This window comes from Thunnus albacares, chromosome 19 (genome assembly GCF_914725855.1).
Source record: "Thunnus albacares chromosome 19, fThuAlb1.1, whole genome shotgun sequence".
In the NCBI taxonomy this organism is placed as follows: Eukaryota; Metazoa; Chordata; class Actinopteri; order Scombriformes; family Scombridae; genus Thunnus; species Thunnus albacares.
Window position 1 is genome coordinate 7589110 of NC_058124.1, and position 18609 is coordinate 7607718.

Genomic DNA, 18609 nt, shown 5'->3' on the forward strand with positions numbered 1-18609 from the left:
AGAAGCCCTGAATGGATCAAGGCCAAATATGGAGCATGGATCACAGGAGGTGTCATCCCCACTGTCGTTGTCATTGATTGTCACTGTCAGAGCTGTTCAGTGCACCCGCGGGAAATGAAAACAGCCATTATGGACATGTCTGTTCCAGTTCTTATAGGCATTTGTGTGACTTTTTTCAGTAACAATACCCGAATCTAGCAGCAATTAACAGAACATGAACAAGAACATGTCACCATCCAGCAAATCCTCCTGGATCCTACCCATAAAAGTCTTCCAAACTCCATTTTGACACTTCTTCTCATTTCTGTATGACTTTATGCAGGGCAATGTTTCTGTCAGAAGTAAAGTGGTGTGCTGTTTGTCAGAGACAAGCACACAGCACACATGCCAAAATAAAATGAGAGTTGCATCATTCTTCACTAAAAGTTGTTCAAGTAGCTCAAATCATCAAAAGTCAGGTCGGAAATGTCAAGAGCAGTCAATTGACAAGTGTTTCCACAGAGCCCAGTCTTTTTTACTGTACACCCACTGAGTGTGAGCACAGCGATAGTGTAAAAGTCTGGCTTACACAGGCGCACGGATCAGAGTGGGCACTACTATTGCAATATGTGATTCTCTCTACATTTTGGAGATTTGTAATACATACATTTTTTTTTATCCAACTAGTGTTTTTTAGTTGTGAAATTTTAGAAAAAAATATTCTTTGCAGGAGACAATACTTGAACAAGTTCGACTAGTACAAGTTAAAATCACCTAAGTTCACCAAAATTAATCTCTGTGAGCATCATTTGCATTGCGTTATTTATCGAAAAATGCTTTGACATTACATAAGGGTTAAGGGGTTGGCACTGTTTCACAACAGCTGACAACAAAATCAGCTCATAATGTTTAAAATTGCCTCTTTCTTTCTCTGTCCCTGTTGGTTTTCTCAGACCGAGAGGCACAGCCCTCTGCTGAGTGTGCGCTCTCGTCCCTCTATGGATGGTGGGAGGGCGTCTGTCAGGATGACCCGCTACCTGGAGTCCTGGGGCGCTGCCAAACCCTTTGCCAACCTCCACCATCGAGAAAGCATGACCACAGACAACGGCAAGATCAACACTACTGTGAGTACAATGCACTGTCTCTTTCAAACACACACACAGATGCAGGTGTCCATTATTAATATATTAATGGTGTGATTCCTGTTTCAGGATGTTCCAATGGGGCAGTACCACTTCCAGCGACGAGAGAGGTAAGCTATCATGACAAATATGATTACTCCGTCTTTGCAAGATTTCATAAGAGAACATTTTTCAGTCTGTGTTCATGTTTAAACTTCCCCCTCCTTCCGTTCAACTGCAGGTCCAAGTCACAGAGGAGGAGGTTTGAGGAGGAACTCAATGAGCGGATGATTCGCACCATCGATGGCATCAACTCGCAGAAGTAAGCATCACGGCTGCTGTATCCTATTTCTGCATTATTTTTCTTCACAGTGACAGGTCATGCACAGTCAGTTCAGTCAGTTAAAGGTTCTCCTGACACTTAGCAGTAGAAACACCACGTTATGGGCTTTTCACACTGTATATTTTTAGCCCAGGGCTAGGGATAGCCCTGGGCTAAGAGTTGACCCTGTGATAATTTAGCCCCTTTTCACATTGACACATTTTTAACCTCGGGTTAACCTAAGCCCAGGGCTATACAATTCACACTGCACTTCTACTAGCTCTGGGTTACATATCTGTTGAAACATGCAACTAATGTTTACATTCTAGAATGACATGTGACTACTCCATTGTTTACTTTAGCCCCATTTCACACTGGCACCTTTAAGATGTTACGCTGATAGTCAATTTTCAGGGGATAAACCTACAAACTCTGAGCTAATCCCGCTCTGGAGCAGGGCCACAAACCCTAGGCTAAAGTCGGGGGTTAGCCCACTTTGAAATGTGCCAGGATTGTGCCAATGTGAAAGCTTTCTTAGCCTGGGGCTAAAAAGGTTCTAAGAATGCTTCTAGCCCTGGGCCAAGTGTGGGCAGTGTGAAAAGCCCTTTAGTGTCTACACCCAACTAGTTAAGGTCTATACTGACATATTCTATAATGACTTACAGAAACCTTGCAGTTATTCAAACTAAAAATGTGAGTTAGCTAAAGAACCTAGTGTAGTTTTTAGTGTGTCTTAGGACAAAAGTGCCAAAGATGCATGTAGCCCAAACCCATTTGTTTTATCTCATTTTATAGGTGTGACAGTGCAATTTTATTGACAATTCGTTTATTGTCAAAACAAAACAAATTGGTAAAATCATACCTCTGATACTTCCTGTCTTGTTGGATTTTATGGTGTATTTTACTTATAAGAAGTAGCAACAATAATGAGATCTTCTCCAAGCGTAGAGTATTTTCAGTGTAATTTACCCCAAAACTAAGAATGAGTATATTACCATCTATTGTGTTATTCATGAAACAAGGAAATACTCTTTGGCTTTATCCACTGGGAAAAAAGGTGTTGTCTCTGCACATTTCATTAAATTGTGTCTAATTGTAATAAGTATAAGTATTAAACACTAAAAACAAAACAAAAAAACAATGATAATATTCAAAACCTGCAGTCAGATTTTGAGCATTCATACATTCATATTTGGTTAATATTTGCACTGTGAAGAGCTATAGAAGAGTGTTCAGATACTACATAGCACAACCCAGAGCAAAGTTCTCTGCAGTGTCTCAATCTGTTTGTTTCACTTGCATCTCCAGACAGTGGCTGAAGTCTGAGGACATTCAGAGGATCTCATTGTTCTTTCACAACAAAGCTCTGGAGAAAGAGGTAGGCGAATGCATACAAAGCACCCGCCAGCATTGTTCGCTGGGGAAACAAATCAATGGAATTGTATAGGTACCAGTGAAATGAAATCATTAAGGAGGCTGTTCAGCCTTATAGGAAACAAACTGTCTGCTATATATTTCATACTACAACTTAGATCTGGTATATTTTACATTGTGCATGTTGAGTGTTAATTTGGACTTTGCCTTAACATGTTCTGCTGCTGCTACTTGACACACACTCATAATCCCATTCACAGTTTTCTTATTTTGGCCTTATCTTCTCTCAACAGTACAGATCCACAACATTACCTGCCTTCAAGTACTATGTCACCTGCGCCTGCCTCATATTCTGCTGTATATTCATAGTGCAGGTCCTCGTCTTGCCCAGGTAAGTCTGCGCCCCTTCACAGGATTTACACTGCACAGTCCCTGTAGCGTCAGCAAACTCCAGCTGTGGCAGCAGGTTGATGTGAAAAAGCCATTTGGCACCAGCTGTCTCATCAACAGGCCCACGCTGAAATGAAAGAGGCAGGGGAGCAAGAGGCAGAATGCTAAAAAGCAGATGGAGATGAAAGGGCACCATGTCTGGTAGTGATTATAGATCAGGTGAATCAAAGTGTGGCGTCTCTTTAATGGCAAGGAGAGAAATTCGCGGTCATGCTAATTTACTGCTTCTGGGAGCCAAAGGTGTAATTTAGTATCTGAGAGGCCATTGATTTTCTAATTCACCTCTCTCTCACTCTCTTTATCTTTGCTCTGTTTGTCGCAGCATCGCTCTGCACATTGAGACATGACATCATCTGTTTTATGGCAGGGGTCCTTAAATCAACCGTACTGTGTTCCTCCTTAGAAAAAGTGATAGATGAACATAACTTCATAACAAAGCATGTATGCTGATGTACAATCCACTGTCAGATAAATGCTTTCTTAATGTAAATGGATTCTAGCTCTGAGGCAGAATACATTAGGACCTTCATTACATTTATTGCCCTGGATGGCACTGCAGAGGGCTGAGAAGTGCCATGAGGCTTAGAGTAATGTGTGTGTGTGTGTGTGTGTGTGTGTGTGTGTGTGTGTGTGTGTGTGTGTGTGCGTGTGTGTGTGTGTTGCAGAACTGCTGTGCTGGGGATCTCCTTTGGCCTGGCATTCCTGCTGTTGGCTTTGATCCTGCTCCTTTGCTTCGCTGGCCATATTCTGGTGGGTGGGTTTGCATGCATTCGTCAGTGAATACACACACACACTCAATCGCGTGTACACACCCTCACAAAATCTGCATTTGAGACAAAAATATGTACAAGTCAAGTAAGCCTTTAAAAATGGTAAAACTTGTACACATTGCAGATATTTGCTAATCAGGTCATTCAAAATGTCTAGTACATCTGAGGCCATGGTGTCATTCATTCCAAGGTGGCTAATGTAGTTACCTTTTCTTCTTTTGTATAGAAACTCTATGTATGCATACTCCAGTAGATCTCTATATGCAGATGACACAGTCATTTTCCTACATGTTGATGTCATTGACTCAACACTCTCTTTTAAGCACTTTTTAAAGTTTCCTGTAGACTTCCCTGAAACTTAGTTACTTATCAAAATGTTTTCCCATTCTGAGGGCAATTACCATGTAACACTGACTTTGTCAAAAAAAGAAACAGTTACAGAAGATTATATTTATACGTATATATCTTTTAGGTAGATACTATAGGAACTATATGCTGTAATATTCTTTATCTGCCACCAAAACCTACAAAAGTCATAAAAAACTCTACATTTACAACATTGTGTCTTACTCACATTGTTTCAGTACATGACTTTATGCATTCTCTACAAATCTCTAAATTTGGTCTCTTATGACTGTGGAAATCATTGAGCTAATAATAAGCAGCTCACAATATTCATGTCAATTCCCCCCTGGACACATCATAGTGTTGGACTGTCACAAGATGAAACCTTCACATTTTATAAGTGATTTGGCAATTAAGTTCTACTTTCAACTTGAAAGAAGCATTGCCCATCCAATCTCTTATATTAAAAAATATATTTCTTTTTTTTCTATTTTCCTTTGTACTCTATGGATTTTGACATGTATTGTTTGTCTCATTTTAAGGGTGCTTTTATGAATTATTGCCATGGTTATTGTCTCTGGTTGAGATTTGGCTTCAGTGGACAGTGTGCAGGAATTCATTCTTTTCTTTTCTGTCACATGATTTCATTCCCTACACTGATGTCTGTCAGGTGTGCATTAGATAACACTTGAGTTTAACTTTGAAACTAAAACTTCCATTGTTCACTGATCTATTACCAAGATACAACCCAACAAGACAGAGAGTCCCATTTTACTGAAAATGGGTGCACACACAAGCACATCATTTAAACTTGTAATTCACTAATTTATAATTTTACTAATTCACTTTTTACTGTTTATCCATTTAAATAACAATAAGGTAAAATGTTCTATATTTGAGAAATAGACTGATTGTCTGAAAGGCTGAGCAGATGTTTCGAACAGCATTTTTTTGCATCTGTTGGAACTCAATATAAACTGTAACCATTATATATAAGGATTATATTAGCTGATCTACCTTTTATTCCCCTCTATACAATAGTTCATCTATTCACTCACTGCTGTTGTTTATTATCCAGCACAAGCAGGTGTTATTTCCACACTGCTACAGCTACCTGTCACAAGTGTTTTATGGACATCAATAAATGATAACCCCCCTTGAGAGCCAATCTCTCTCCTTCTTCCTTGTCAAGAGAGTATCATCACCCCGTACTGGAAGTGGGTCACTTCTAATTAACGGGGGGTTATCCATAACCTTGGGTCTCCCCTGACCCAGATATCAGCTTTATACACTGCTTCAATGAGAACAGAGAGAAAGAGGGAGAGATCATGTTCGATGGATTTGTACTAACCATCAATTTAACACCGAACATGTTCTCAATAAAAGCCTCTGCGGCTACTGGGGAAAGAGCACACAGTCGACTAATGAGAGGCCATGTATAACATACTCTATGTGCGTGTGCTTTAGCTCCATGCGCCTGGCTGAGTTCATGCAAGTTATTATTAATGGGGCATATTATAGTTAAAGGATGTGCTCTGTTCATCTGTGAAAGAGTGCATGACATGGTTATTGTGATCAAACACATTTCTTGGAAAATGTCTTTCCAAGCCAAATGAGCTTAGCTGTTGCTATGAAGAAGCAGCACTGCAATTGCCAGAGAAAAAATCTGCCAAACTTCAAGAAAGATGTAAAAAGCATCCTTACTCAGTGGGCCAAACAAGTGTTAAATGTTAATTTTTGTTCATCAAGAAAGGACTACTTCGGTTTTAGAAAAAACAAGGACTCAGTCCAAGTGTGAGAGTCCTGTTAGAGCTAATTCTGAAGCACGAACATACTGTCCTGAAAGGTGAGAAACCCGAGAGAAGTGCCACACTAATACCCACTTGAAAATAATTTGAAATAGGGACAGGAAGAGACACATTAGCCAAGAAAGCACTCTAATAAAAAGATGTGTTTTCAGTTAAAACTCTTGCGTATGAATAAAAAAGTTATGTTAATTAAGCACTTCCAACATTTGGTATGTACGTATGTGACAGATAAGCCCTAGTTCTGATTTTGTTCTGATTTGAACTGCCAGGAGCCATAAAAATAACTAATGTGACTTTTTAAATTTACTAATTTCCACTTTACCAGTACCTTGGTATTAACGTCTGGTATTAATCTCAAGATATACCTCAAATCCCTCCAGAGGACAGCAATTTAGATATGAGAGATTTTACTGAGTTGTATTTTTTGTTCTCCTTCTTTCTTCCTCCTCTAATCATTCCCTCGGTTTCATTACATCTCCAGCAGGGAAGGAAAGGATCCCTCTGCTCTCTTTCTTGGTTCCCAACTTCCTCCCGCATCATCGTCACCAATAATCCCTGGCTGCGATTGGTCCTCACCATGACGACCACTGCTCTCATATTGGTGATGGCCGTCTTTAATATGGTGAGAAACTACAAGAAGCTATGAAAAGTTAAAAGTAAAGATGTTGTGTTTGTGCTTTTTCCTCTGATTTCTTCAGGGCAAATATGCATCAGATGATCACTGTATGTCATGATGGCAGCTGCATTAGTACAGTGGACATTTGATTATTTGATTTGATTCACGTCACTGTAAATCTTGGAGATAAATGTTATGCCAGCATGAGGTAATCTTCATTAAACTTTAAATCATTGGTATTGTGAAGTATGATATTTGCTTATAGTTGCTGTACCAACTTAACATGAAACATTATAAAGTCTTCATGGTGCTTTCTTTCTTTAGTACCTGTATTGTCATATTGTTATCAACATTATTCTCGACACATTAGCTATCTATTTCTCACTGCCTGTCAACCTTCTTTAAACAATGATCTTGTGAATTTATTAGCTAATTGCCTCACTAATCTCAGTGAGCAAGGATTCACACACAAGGACTTGACAACATACGTTACCACACAAAAATAAATTATTCTGTTTCATAATCAGATGGAATATAGAAAAAAAAGGATCAATAGTACAATAAATCTCCACAGCTCTTGTGGTGTAGTCTTAATCACTTTAAGTCACAGCAATTCAAAACACAACACACACCAGTGTATACCTAATAATATTTACATGAAAACAGTGCCACTGGTTTACACAGGCTGAATATACAAACTACCAGCAAATTCTTAACATTTTTGTTTTCATATTCACTAGTTTTATTAATATTCCTGAGACCTGAATGTGTCTATCTCTGTCTCTGCTATAATTGCAGAGTATGACTGCTGTTCTTTTATTAATCAGCCTGCTGCTGTTCCTCTGTAGGAGGAAAAATAAAGAAATAGAACTGGTGTTTCAAACTGCACTCAATACAAATATTTAATTCCTGTATTCTCATTTCATTCCTTCACAGTATATCATGTGTTATAGGTGTAAGGTTTTAATTGGAAATGTTACCACACTCAGATACCTCCAGCTCTGCTCATCTCTCCACATTATCAAAAGATCACATAGTTTGTTGCCAAAGACTGATAAATGCTGGCAGTAATTTGTCTTCTGGTCAAAGCTTTACACATCAAACGTCAGTTGTTGCTGCTCTGGCACTAAAGCAATGGGTCAAAATGTGTCCCCCTTATCCCGTTTCCTTGTTTATCAGTTCTTTGTGGAGGATTGTGGAGGATCCATGGAAAAAGACCCGACAACTATTCCACCTGTGAATCTAACCAATGACAGCCTGGGGGTCTGCCAGGAAGAAAACACAGGACATAAAATCAAGTTGTACCTGCCAGTAAGTACAAAAGTGAGACGTAGTAAGAGGCTTAAAATATTAACTGTTTTAAATAAAAGTCAAATTACCTACCACCAGTATCCCATGAACAGCTAAAATTAGTTGATATGTATCTAAAACTGCACAAATTTCAATTCAAAATACATTGTTACATATAGGGAAATGTCCTTGTATAACTTTAATTACAAGTAATTTGCTCACATGTCGGTGTGAACATGTGAATAAACCTGCTGCTAGGCATTTGTTGAAGCAATGTCTCTGATTGTTCACTGTTACACAGCCCTGTCTCTTTACCATAAAAGGAAATGAATCAAAGAGACAGCCATGTTAATTGTTCCCAGTTTCACGAGGAAACTTTTAGCCATTTCAAATCTGTTAAGTGGATTGGTTACATTTCTCACCAAGCAGGAAGAAGACAACCAGGGAAGCCAACATATTTATTTTTGTCATCAGTGGCGCCAGCTTGTCCCACATATAGGGGAATTCTTAAAGCTCAAGGCATTCATTCATTGGCTGGTTAATTCTTAATAAGCATAGTAGAGGCCTTCTCACACACTATAGGCTCACAGAATTGATATTTGTTTCATTCTCAGTTATTACGTAAAGAATATATAATTGTTATATAAAAATATTGATATTTCTTGCTGTCAGTATGCAAACTCTAGTTTTGCTCTTGCTTTCTATCTGTGTTCTGGCTTACTCACCACTCTTACAGCAGCACACTTACTGCAGCCAACATGGTACACTGAACAAATAAAGCCACATTTCAGTCTTTTTCCTCAGCTCAGTACAGACAGTACATTGTGTACAACACTTACATTTTGAGAAAAGAAAACATATGAAGAGTAATGAATGCACATTTGGATTATGTGTTCTCTCTTTCTGTCTTCAGTACTTTATCTACTGCTGTATACTGGGTCTGGTGTCGTGCTCGGTGTTCCTGAGGATCAACTATGAGCTGAAGATGGTGGTGATGCTGGTTGCCGTGGTGATCTACAACATCATCATCCTCCAGACCAGGCTGGATGGATTTAGCAATGCGCCATATGTGAACAAAACACTGGAAAGGTACCTGCAAACAGTGCACGCTCACTCTGTCTCACGCAGTCTCTCCTCTCTAATCGAGGCAATAATGAAACAATTATTATGCCCACTTAAGGTCAACACTTTCTGTTTGAAACCCTCCGCTCCCCCTCTGACCCTGCAGCCCGCTCAGCCGAGCACAGCCTATTAAAATGACTAATGAGACCGGACCCTGGTCTTCAGTGGAGGAGTATTGCTGAGGTGGCAATATCCCATCCAACTGTCTATCAGGAGTAACCCACAGAGAGGAGGATGATGAGTGGCAGCATGAAATACAGTAGTTTCTGTTTATGGAGCTGAATTCATTTTTCACATTTGACTGACAGCTTGAGTCTCACTGCTGGAAAAAAAAATCCCATTATGCAAAAAGTTTTAGGGGCACTGAGATAGACTGAAGAAATACTTTTTTCTCGCTCTCATTTTTCTCTCTGTCTCACCATGGCTTTATTTGCATGGAGATATTATATTGCTGTTGCCAGAGCACAAAGACATATAAACACGAGCAGTGATGCAGAGGTAAATAAAAGGAGGATAGACGAGGACTGCTGAATAAATCTGCTTTGTTTCTTGACAAACCTTCATTCACACTTCAGTTCCCTCAAAGGATGTTTTTGACAGTACTGGCGGGTATGAATTCATGGTATAAAGTTATATCTCTACCCTCTAAAGTACAGCAGTAAATGCAAGCTGATGCTCACCATACCAGCAGTATGAACAGTAAGAATATATATATCACACATAAAATCTTACTGAGACTAAAATTATATATACACTTTTTTTTTTTATTAATAAAGTCTTATTTTACTGTATTTTTCCATTTACATCTACAACTGATTGTCTGGATGGATCAGTTATTATAGTGACTAATGAGACTGGTACAAACAGATAAATAACATTTAAAGGATCATATCTGTGTTTTTTCATGTTTATGTCTATTTACTACCAGTCGTGGATACATTATTGTTCATCATTTTCCAAGGCAAACATAGTTTTTTGACATTTTTTAACATGTTTTTTCCTAAATTCTAGGGAGCCATTTAATTCTGTCAATTTAAGCACAACAGTAACAATAACAGCAACAGTATGAAGTAGAGTCTGGTTATTCATCACACTGACCTTTGTCTCTCATTCAGTATTGTAGAATTTACATTAATGTTGTGTGGTAATGATGCATGCACTTTTCAGATTAGTCTGCATTTCACCACACAATAAAGTAATGGCTACAACATGCAAATAGCAGCGTGTTCCTTTAAACAATGAGGCTGGTGTTCATTTTCCTACTTCCAGTAAATTTCATGAAAAGACCAAAACCAACAATGCGTTTAGTGTAGTTTAGCCCATCTGAATACTTAACCCTAAACCAGCTGGTTCCTATAGAAGATAAAAATCTTAAAAAATGAGTCGCACATTTATAGTCAGATTTTCCAAAAGGCTAAATCGTCCCCTGTAACAACTGGGCACTGTAGTTTTTCAGTAAGCAAAGTAAAAAGGGGATTTTAACATTTACTACACATTTGGTGCTCTGGTGAGTACTTACAGCAGTGGGTGGTGTATAGTATGTTTGATTGACTCAAAATAAACTAGTCTCCATGTTCATCGTGATGAAGGAACATGTCACCCAGTGCAACAATGTGGCTCATTGATGTGTTATTGGATAACAACGGAGCTCTTTGACACAGATGAATAAGATTGCCAGTAGGATCAGTTAATGAATGTTTTTTTGTCTTTTAATGGGATTTGTTGACAATAAGAAAAATCTAAAATATCACCAGACTTTGACAGCAGGCGATCAACATCATGATAATAGTATTCTCTCTCTCTCTCTCTTTAGCTCTCTCTCCAGACCAGGAGTCCTGAAGGACCTGAAGACCATGGGCTCAGTGTCTCTCTTCATCTTCTTCATCACCCTGCTGGTATTAGCCAGGCAGGTCAGTAGTTTTATTAAACCACAATGATATAACTTCACTATATTGCTATTATCACAATGTAATAGTAAACAAATTCCAGTATAAACTATAACTTTCCCTGGGTCATTCACTACAGATATACTGTATCCATCTGATTAGGTCATTCAGTGCTGTTACAGAATCTTTTTTTGCTGAACATCTTCGCCAGTGAAGGAATTGAATAATTTCAAGAGATATTACATCAGTGGATTTGATTTCCACACCAAATTTTGGTAGCAAATGAAACTGCGTTCAAGGATTTGGCTCAATATGACAGAAGATCAAAATACTTGTTCAGATGGGCATTTTTGTGGTGTTGCTTCCATCTCCTCTGTGTCATCTTCAGTTCATATAAGAACTAAACTCAGCTGACACAGATTTCATGTGCGTGTTTTATCTTTTTTTCGGGGTACCAGCCATCAGCTCTAACCCTGAAACAGATGTTCTGGACGGGAGGACTCCCTCTAGAGTCTCTGTACCCAAAACTGGGGCTCCCCAGAGAGCCACAGTCGGTCCAAACAGCTCATTGTGTTGTTCTCATTCTGGGTCACTGTCACCAGATGGGAGGGGAGCATTTTGTTTTGGAAACACAACTTTGCTGTGTAAAACTCTTTGTTGCTGTCACATCTTATTTAGGGTTGTGCTTTTATCAAAGTCTGTCGGGGGGTAATTGGTTTCGTTCTTCCGGATGCTGTTTGGGTGTAAATCAGCACAGTAAAATGCTTCATCAATTATAATAATAATGAATAAATTTTATTTATATAGCTCCTTTCATACAGGGGATGTAGCTCAAAGTGCTTTACAATAAAGTGAAGAAACAAGAGAATACATAAAAACAGGCAAATCAAAACAAGTACAAATACTGCACAATAAAACCAAGCAATCAAATGAATAACAAACCAAAGAGGCAGCAAATAGCAAGAACAGGTACGCTAAGAACAACAGAATATGTCAAAAATAGAAATAAAACAAAGGAAGGCATAAGAACAATAAAATATGTAAAAGATAAGAATAAAACAGAGGAGCCAACAGTGACAGTTGGTTGAAAGCAATGTTCAATAAATAAGTTTTCAATTGTCATTTAAAAATGTTCACAGAGCTTGCATCTCTTCCTTGGGCAGGGAATTCCATAGTTTTGGTGCATAAAAGGCTGAGCTGCCAATTTTCTTATATGTGTGATTGTTTGTATTTAAAAAACAGGAGAGGAGCCAAGAGACCATGAAGGATTATAAAACAACAAATTAGTAATGTAGGCTGGTCCCAAACTGTTAAGAGCCTTGTTAATAAGTAAAAGAACTTTAAAATCAATCTTAAAAGACACTGGGAGCCAGTGCATGTTAGCTTCAACTGGGGTGATATGCTCTCTTTTTCTTGTTCTAGTTAAAAGCCTGGCAGCACAGGTCTGAATTAATTGTAGTTTATCAATGGATTGTTTTGGAAGACCGGTGAAAAGAGCATTTCAGAAGTCTAATCTACTTGATATAAACGCATGAACAAGTTTTTCAGCATCTTGTGGGGATAAGAATGGCCATACCTTTGCAATATTTCTTAAATGAAAGAAAGCTGGCCCCTTTATGTGGGATTTAAAATTTAAGTTTTGCCCAGACTTCATTGTCATCAAAATAATTCTGGAAACAGGTCAAAAGGTGCTCAAAGTGGCGTCACCCGTGGCCCTTGACGCAGAAGTGCATAAATGTGTACCGAATATGAGGGCAGAAGGCTGAAGATTGCATTTTACATGCTAACATATTTTGCCTTGCAAAATTTCATTGTCAACTCTAGTGAGCCAATTCCCAGCCATTTAGTCAGAGGGAGGAGAAATCAGGTTAGAAGAACGAAGGCATCTGTAATTCATCCCTCAAGAACAGATGCACGATGGAGCAAAGCTCATTTACAGTCTTGTTAGCTGGTTTCTAAACGGCATCTGGAATGAGATTCTTCTCCCCTGGCCTACCTTCTGGACTCCTGGAAGTACCGGAGCTCCAGTTTCCGCAAGAGAAGCAAATATACATACATATACATACAAGTGATTCAGACTAACCATCCTAAGAGTCTGGAAAGCTAGCCTTCATTTCTATTTTGGCCTCAAGCTATCAACACTATAGCAGATCTCAGTGTATATAAGCCTACACTGTAGGAGTCTGGTAATTGGCACCATACTTTAATCTCAAGGGAAAGATATTCAGTGCACACATACATCATCCAGACAGCTAACCACACATATGAAATATCTCTCACAGGAGACCGGATACGCACCCACACACATCCATAAACACTGCAGGGACCAGCCCACAGGTAGCCCGGAGCTCTCGGATATATACGAGCATTATGATGGTGTGTTCAGGGGACCCCTGTCTGATGCACAAACACACATTCCTGGGACGTTTTGACCCCGATAGATGAGTCTTGCTGACATATTTAGATGTGTTCAAAACTCCCTCAAGCATGAATAACCAAACCAAGAAAAAAAAAAGTAGTGGCTATCTTTTATGCAAAACAGGTCGGTCTGCTTACAGTATCCTTGAGCAATGAGAGCGGAGCTTCTCGCACTGTTTCATTGTCGCCTTATTGGGACATTAGTTTTCCATGAATACCAAGCACGCCTTTAGTTTCAGTTGGTTAGGTTTTCCCAGATATCCTATAAATTTGTCGGCAAAGTCCACCTCTTAGAAATGCTCACATATCATAGAGGAATACCAATTACAATGATGCTTCTCAGATCGACCTCCAGTCCTCATTAAATATGAACGTTTAACTGTAGATTAAAAATGACAAGCTTTCAGTTTTGTTTTGTTTGTTTTTTTTCCTGCTGTTGGTGTACTGTGGCCTGTATCTCTGGAGCAGAGTGCTGGGTGTGAATGACGCTGGTGTCTCTTTACTCTGTGTCCTCCTGTAACAGAATGAATATTACTGTAGGTTGGACTTCCTTTGGAGGGACAAGTTCAAGAGGGAGTGCGAGGAGATCGAAACCATGGAGAACCTCAACCGGGTTCTGCTGGAGAACGTTCTACCCGCCCACGTCGCCGAACACTTCCTGGGTCGCAACTGGAAGAATGAGGTACATTCACAATTGATATTTACAATATGTCAGTTTGTGGTTCTTAATTATCATGCTGTATCTATGTCTTTAAAAAGAAAATATATAATTAAATGTAAATATTCTATATGTGCTTTTAATTCATACCTTTTTTCAGCATATTCTTTCATTTTCTCAACTCTTCTTACTCCTGTGCAAGCTGTGATGTAGCATACTCTCCTAGCATACTCTATTTCTCCGTAATTCATTAGTTCAGTAAACTTTTGTTTGTTTTGCTTACATCTGCTGCAGTGACTCAGAGTCTCCACATAGATGATTAAAGTTTTATCATATTTATTTAAAGAGTTAGTGTCAGTTGTGGTTGAGACTCATCTGAAACCACAGACCACACGTACGTCTTTAACTTTCCTTCATCAGTGCTCGATCAATACAACACATCCAGCTGTTATCGTCTGCTTGCTTGTTATCAGGACCTTTATCATCAGTCATACGAGTCGGTGTGTGTGATGTTCGCCTCCATCCCAGACTTCAAAGAGTTTTATACCGAGTCTGATGTCAATAAGGAAGGACTGGAGTGCCTCCGTCTCCTCAACGAGATCATAGCAGACTTTGATGAGGTAAACTCCTCTCATATTGATACTCCTGGCTGTCTGCTTCTTTTTTGAGATGGAAACACACCGGGTGGTTGCGCACCAAAGTAGTCAGAGAAGTAATATGTAAAAGTGCCAAGTATTTAGCTGATAGCTGGTGTTATTTCCTGTTTCTGTTTGTGTTATGTGATCCACTAACTTCCTCATGTGTCCTCAGCTGCTCTCCAAACCCAAGTTCAGCGGAGTGGAGAAGATAAAGACCATCGGTAGCACCTACATGGCTGCAACTGGACTCAATGTGACACCGGGACCAGAGTGCGCACAGGCACGCTCTTACACTCATTTTCACACACGTGCACATACATGGACATACATGTACAGACACACAGTGTTTAATGATTCCTCCATATCAGATACACAGTGACACACCGGCTATGGAGTTACAGCTTCTACTACCAGCTTTATTATGAGCTTATGTTTAATAATAGAGGACCAGGCAGAGAACAAGAGCCTTTTTGCACATGCTTACCACATTTCAGTAGGCCACAACTGTTTTGGCAGCCTAAGCTCATATTCAATAAACTCATCATTTTTCATTCATGGTCACAAAACAGGATCAAGCTTAAGCATCAAAGTATTTATTGCTGTCCAAGCGTTGTGTGGGTTGCTCCTTAAATGTGCCACAAATAAGCATCAGTGATTCATTACTACACTCATTTGAATACATCAGTGCAGTCACTGGATGCAAATGAGATCATCACTCAGAAATGTGGCAGAAAATTGCTTTGTAAAAATAAAATCTGCCTCATTGGAAGGAAATCTGCTTAATTGAGCGTTCACTAAGCAGCTTATTTACTGTTGCCACACCTGTCTAGCTCTCTGTCCTAGCATGACACATAATGCAGTTTACAGTGATTTACAGTGATATGTGTTTTTTTTTTTGTTAGTTTGTTTTTGCATGAATGTTGTGCGGTATGTATGTATGTAAGTTTGCTTGGGAGATAAATGTTTTGTGATGCATCAACACTGAACCCAGGAAAAATGTATCTAAGGGGACAATAGAGTGCATCTTATCTTATCTTATACTGGTGGCAGATTTCCCACTCAAAAATCGTAGTCATTTTTGAAATAATGGTTCTTTGATTTCACACAAAAGTAGACGAAAGCAGGCTGCTCATTTCTCATTGAACATTGATTTTGTTGGCTGAAATGACAACTGTGGCAAATTTGTGTTGATTTACAGCACAAAAAGGAATAGACTGATGTTCCTCTTGTGCATGCAGAGCCACAAATATCAGATTCAAAGTGTAAAGTCAAAAGAGAAAACTTGTGATTGTGAAGACGCAACAGGAAACAAATTTAAATTTAAAAGCATTAATAATGATCCCACTGGTATGAAATAGAGATTATCAGCCATGTTGATCATAGTCTTTATGTATTATAAGTTATTACTGTTCATTTGAAAATGGCATATTGATGTCTAAACATTGTTCATATAGCACCTTTAATTTATTTTCTCCCCCTATGCATTTTCCTCAGGAACATGACAGACAGAACATGCACATAGGCACCATGGTGGAGTTTGCCTTTGCTCTGGTTGGGAAGCTAGACGTCATCAACAAACACTCCTTCAACGACTTCAGACTCAGAATTGGTGAGAATATTTCTTCACAGCATAAATAACGTGCACAAACTAGTTTTTTCCCTTTAAGAAGTGAAAATTAATGTCAATGATCTCTCATTCTAAAGAATTAGCCATATGATTTGTGATGTTGTGTTCCTTTGGCTAGGTATAAATCACGGGCCAGTGATTGCAGGTGTTATTGGGGCGCAAAAACCTCAGTATGACATCTGGGGAAACAGTGTCAACGTGGCTAGTAGGATGGAGACCACTGGGGTACTGGGCAAAATACAGGTGAGATGTCTTACATAATACAGGTGCTTGTCTTCCAATGTGCTAGTGAACTTCTTAGTTCTAGTGACGTTTCTTTCTTTCCATGCAGGTAACAGAGGAGACGAGTAGTATCTTATCAACACTAGGGTACATGTGTTCATGTCGTGGCATCATCAATGTGAAGGGCAAAGGAGAGCTGAAGACCTACTTTGTTCACACAGAGATGACCCGATCTCTGTCACAAGGGACTGTGATGCCTTGAGCATTAACGCACTTACCCACCGAACAGACTTGAGAACACAATCACACACACAAGGTGGCCGTAGAGGTGATTCGTCATGCTCCTTAACTAAAGCTCATTACCAGAAGCCAGCAGTACAATGGATAGACAATTGTCAAGAACCACTTTTGTCCTTAGCAACACAATGTAGAGCAGGGCCGAGGTGCACCGCCACGGTCCTTCAACGCTGCACTTTGGATGGTTTTTCACATCTCAAGTGTAACAAAGACTTCGCTCCAAGGAGTCTCTTCACTGTCTAAAGGAGTGCCTGACTAAAGAGAGGTTTGCTAAATTAGTGCAGCTCTCAAGGACCGCAGTCACCCATCTGTACAATAGTAGTGGTGTGGAGCTAATCTGAGCTGCCTGCCGAGCTGTGTTTTTTTTTTTTTTTTTTTTATATATCTGCCTGGTTGGCACTGTGAGTCGGTTTGTTCCATTTTATTCCAAATGGATGTTACAATAGTTTATTGTCATATAGAGCAGTGGATGCCAACAAATTGCCAGTGTGATGGGTAGTTTGCCAAAACCTGTGAATTGTATTTATAGCTTTAGAGCTGTGTTCGTGTCCCACTGAAGAGTAGGTGGACTCAGGCACAGGATTCAAGAGGAAAGTAAAGGTTTCTTTTTTATAATCCATCTGGAGCCAAACCAACAGCAATGTGTGTAAATGTTCACTGCCATCCTTTTGTTATTCATTAAACATTTGTATATAAATTGAGATCCATTGTCTTTGTGTCTTTGTTTTGGTGCTCTAAAAACATGAGTGTACTTATCACATTATGAACATTCACAGGATTCATTCACAATAGAGTCAAAAGCCTGTAAGGTCATTAGTTTGAATGATTAGAGACAATACAGGCTCTCATTTGGCAGTTGTATTCAATGCCGTCACCTAACAAAACCCCCAGAATGCATTAGTAATGCTTGTCTCTATTTATACAGTGGCAATATTACCATCTATCATAAGGTAGATTTCTTTAATGGTATTATATTGTTTTCTTTAAAGGAATAGTTGGGGAATACGCTTATTTGTCCATTTTTTGTCAGAGAGTTACATGAGAGGGACTGATACCACTTTTATATCTGTGCATTAAATATAAGGCTACAACTAGCAGCCATTTAGCTTAGCTTAGCACAAAGACTGGAAACGGGAAAATATTGTTTTTACACTTTGGTTTTTCTGTGGATTAAACAGACGAGATGTTAATTAATGAGTGCTGAGATGTTAATTAGTGAGTGCTGACCTTTGAACTGAGCCCGGCTAGCTGTTTCCAGTCTTTATTCTACGCTAAGCTAACCAGCTGCTGGCTGTAGCCTTTTATTTAATGGAAATAAATGAAAGTGGTATCAAACAAGTGTATTTTTTTTTACAAACTGACAAAGTATTCCTTTAAATATAACACAATGATACATTATAATTAGTATATGTCTTACTATCAAACCTAACTACAACTGTTACAGTTAATACTTTGTGTTTGTTTGTATGAATCAGTATCTACTTATCAGTAGAACATGTATATAATTTAATATAATATACATAATATGAATATTCTGAAAATATCCATATAGCAAATACATGGAGTAATAAATAAAGACTGTACTGCTGCAATACACCAAGATGCAATGAGCTACACTCACTCTTCAGAAGTCTAAGGATGACTCATGTTTAAGATGTGAAACCAT

The 18609-nt window shown here is 38.9% G+C and overlaps 1 protein-coding gene across 8 annotated transcripts in view; it reads left to right on the forward strand.

Annotated features, from left to right (window-relative positions):
• Positions 1–17618, forward strand: part of adcy2b (adenylate cyclase 2b (brain)) — a 50090-nt gene extending 32472 nt beyond the window's left edge. For 5 of the 8 annotated variants that reach the window (XM_044336345.1, XM_044336344.1, XM_044336343.1 and 2 more), the window contains 16 exons: positions 933–1103; positions 1191–1231; positions 1342–1422; positions 2731–2800; positions 3090–3187; positions 3912–3996; positions 6651–6791; positions 7965–8096; positions 8989–9164; positions 11011–11107; positions 14025–14183; positions 14633–14779; positions 14970–15077; positions 16292–16406; positions 16543–16667; positions 16756–17618. In XM_044336345.1, the coding sequence (XP_044192280.1) occupies positions 933–1103; positions 1191–1231; positions 1342–1422; positions 2731–2800; positions 3090–3187; positions 3912–3996; positions 6651–6791; positions 7965–8096; positions 8989–9164; positions 11011–11107; positions 14025–14183; positions 14633–14779; positions 14970–15077; positions 16292–16406; positions 16543–16667; positions 16756–16908 (1899 nt within the window). In that variant the 3' untranslated portion in view covers positions 16909–17618. Of the gene's footprint in view, positions 1–932; positions 1104–1190; positions 1232–1341; positions 1423–2730; positions 2801–3089; positions 3188–3911; positions 3997–6650; positions 6792–7964; positions 8097–8988; positions 9165–11010; positions 11108–14024; positions 14184–14632; positions 14780–14969; positions 15078–16291; positions 16407–16542; positions 16668–16755 lie in introns of those variants that run through there. The other 3 variants (XM_044336347.1, XM_044336348.1, XM_044336351.1) reach the window with 3 other exon arrangements.
• Positions 17619–18609: the final 991 nt, after the last annotated feature.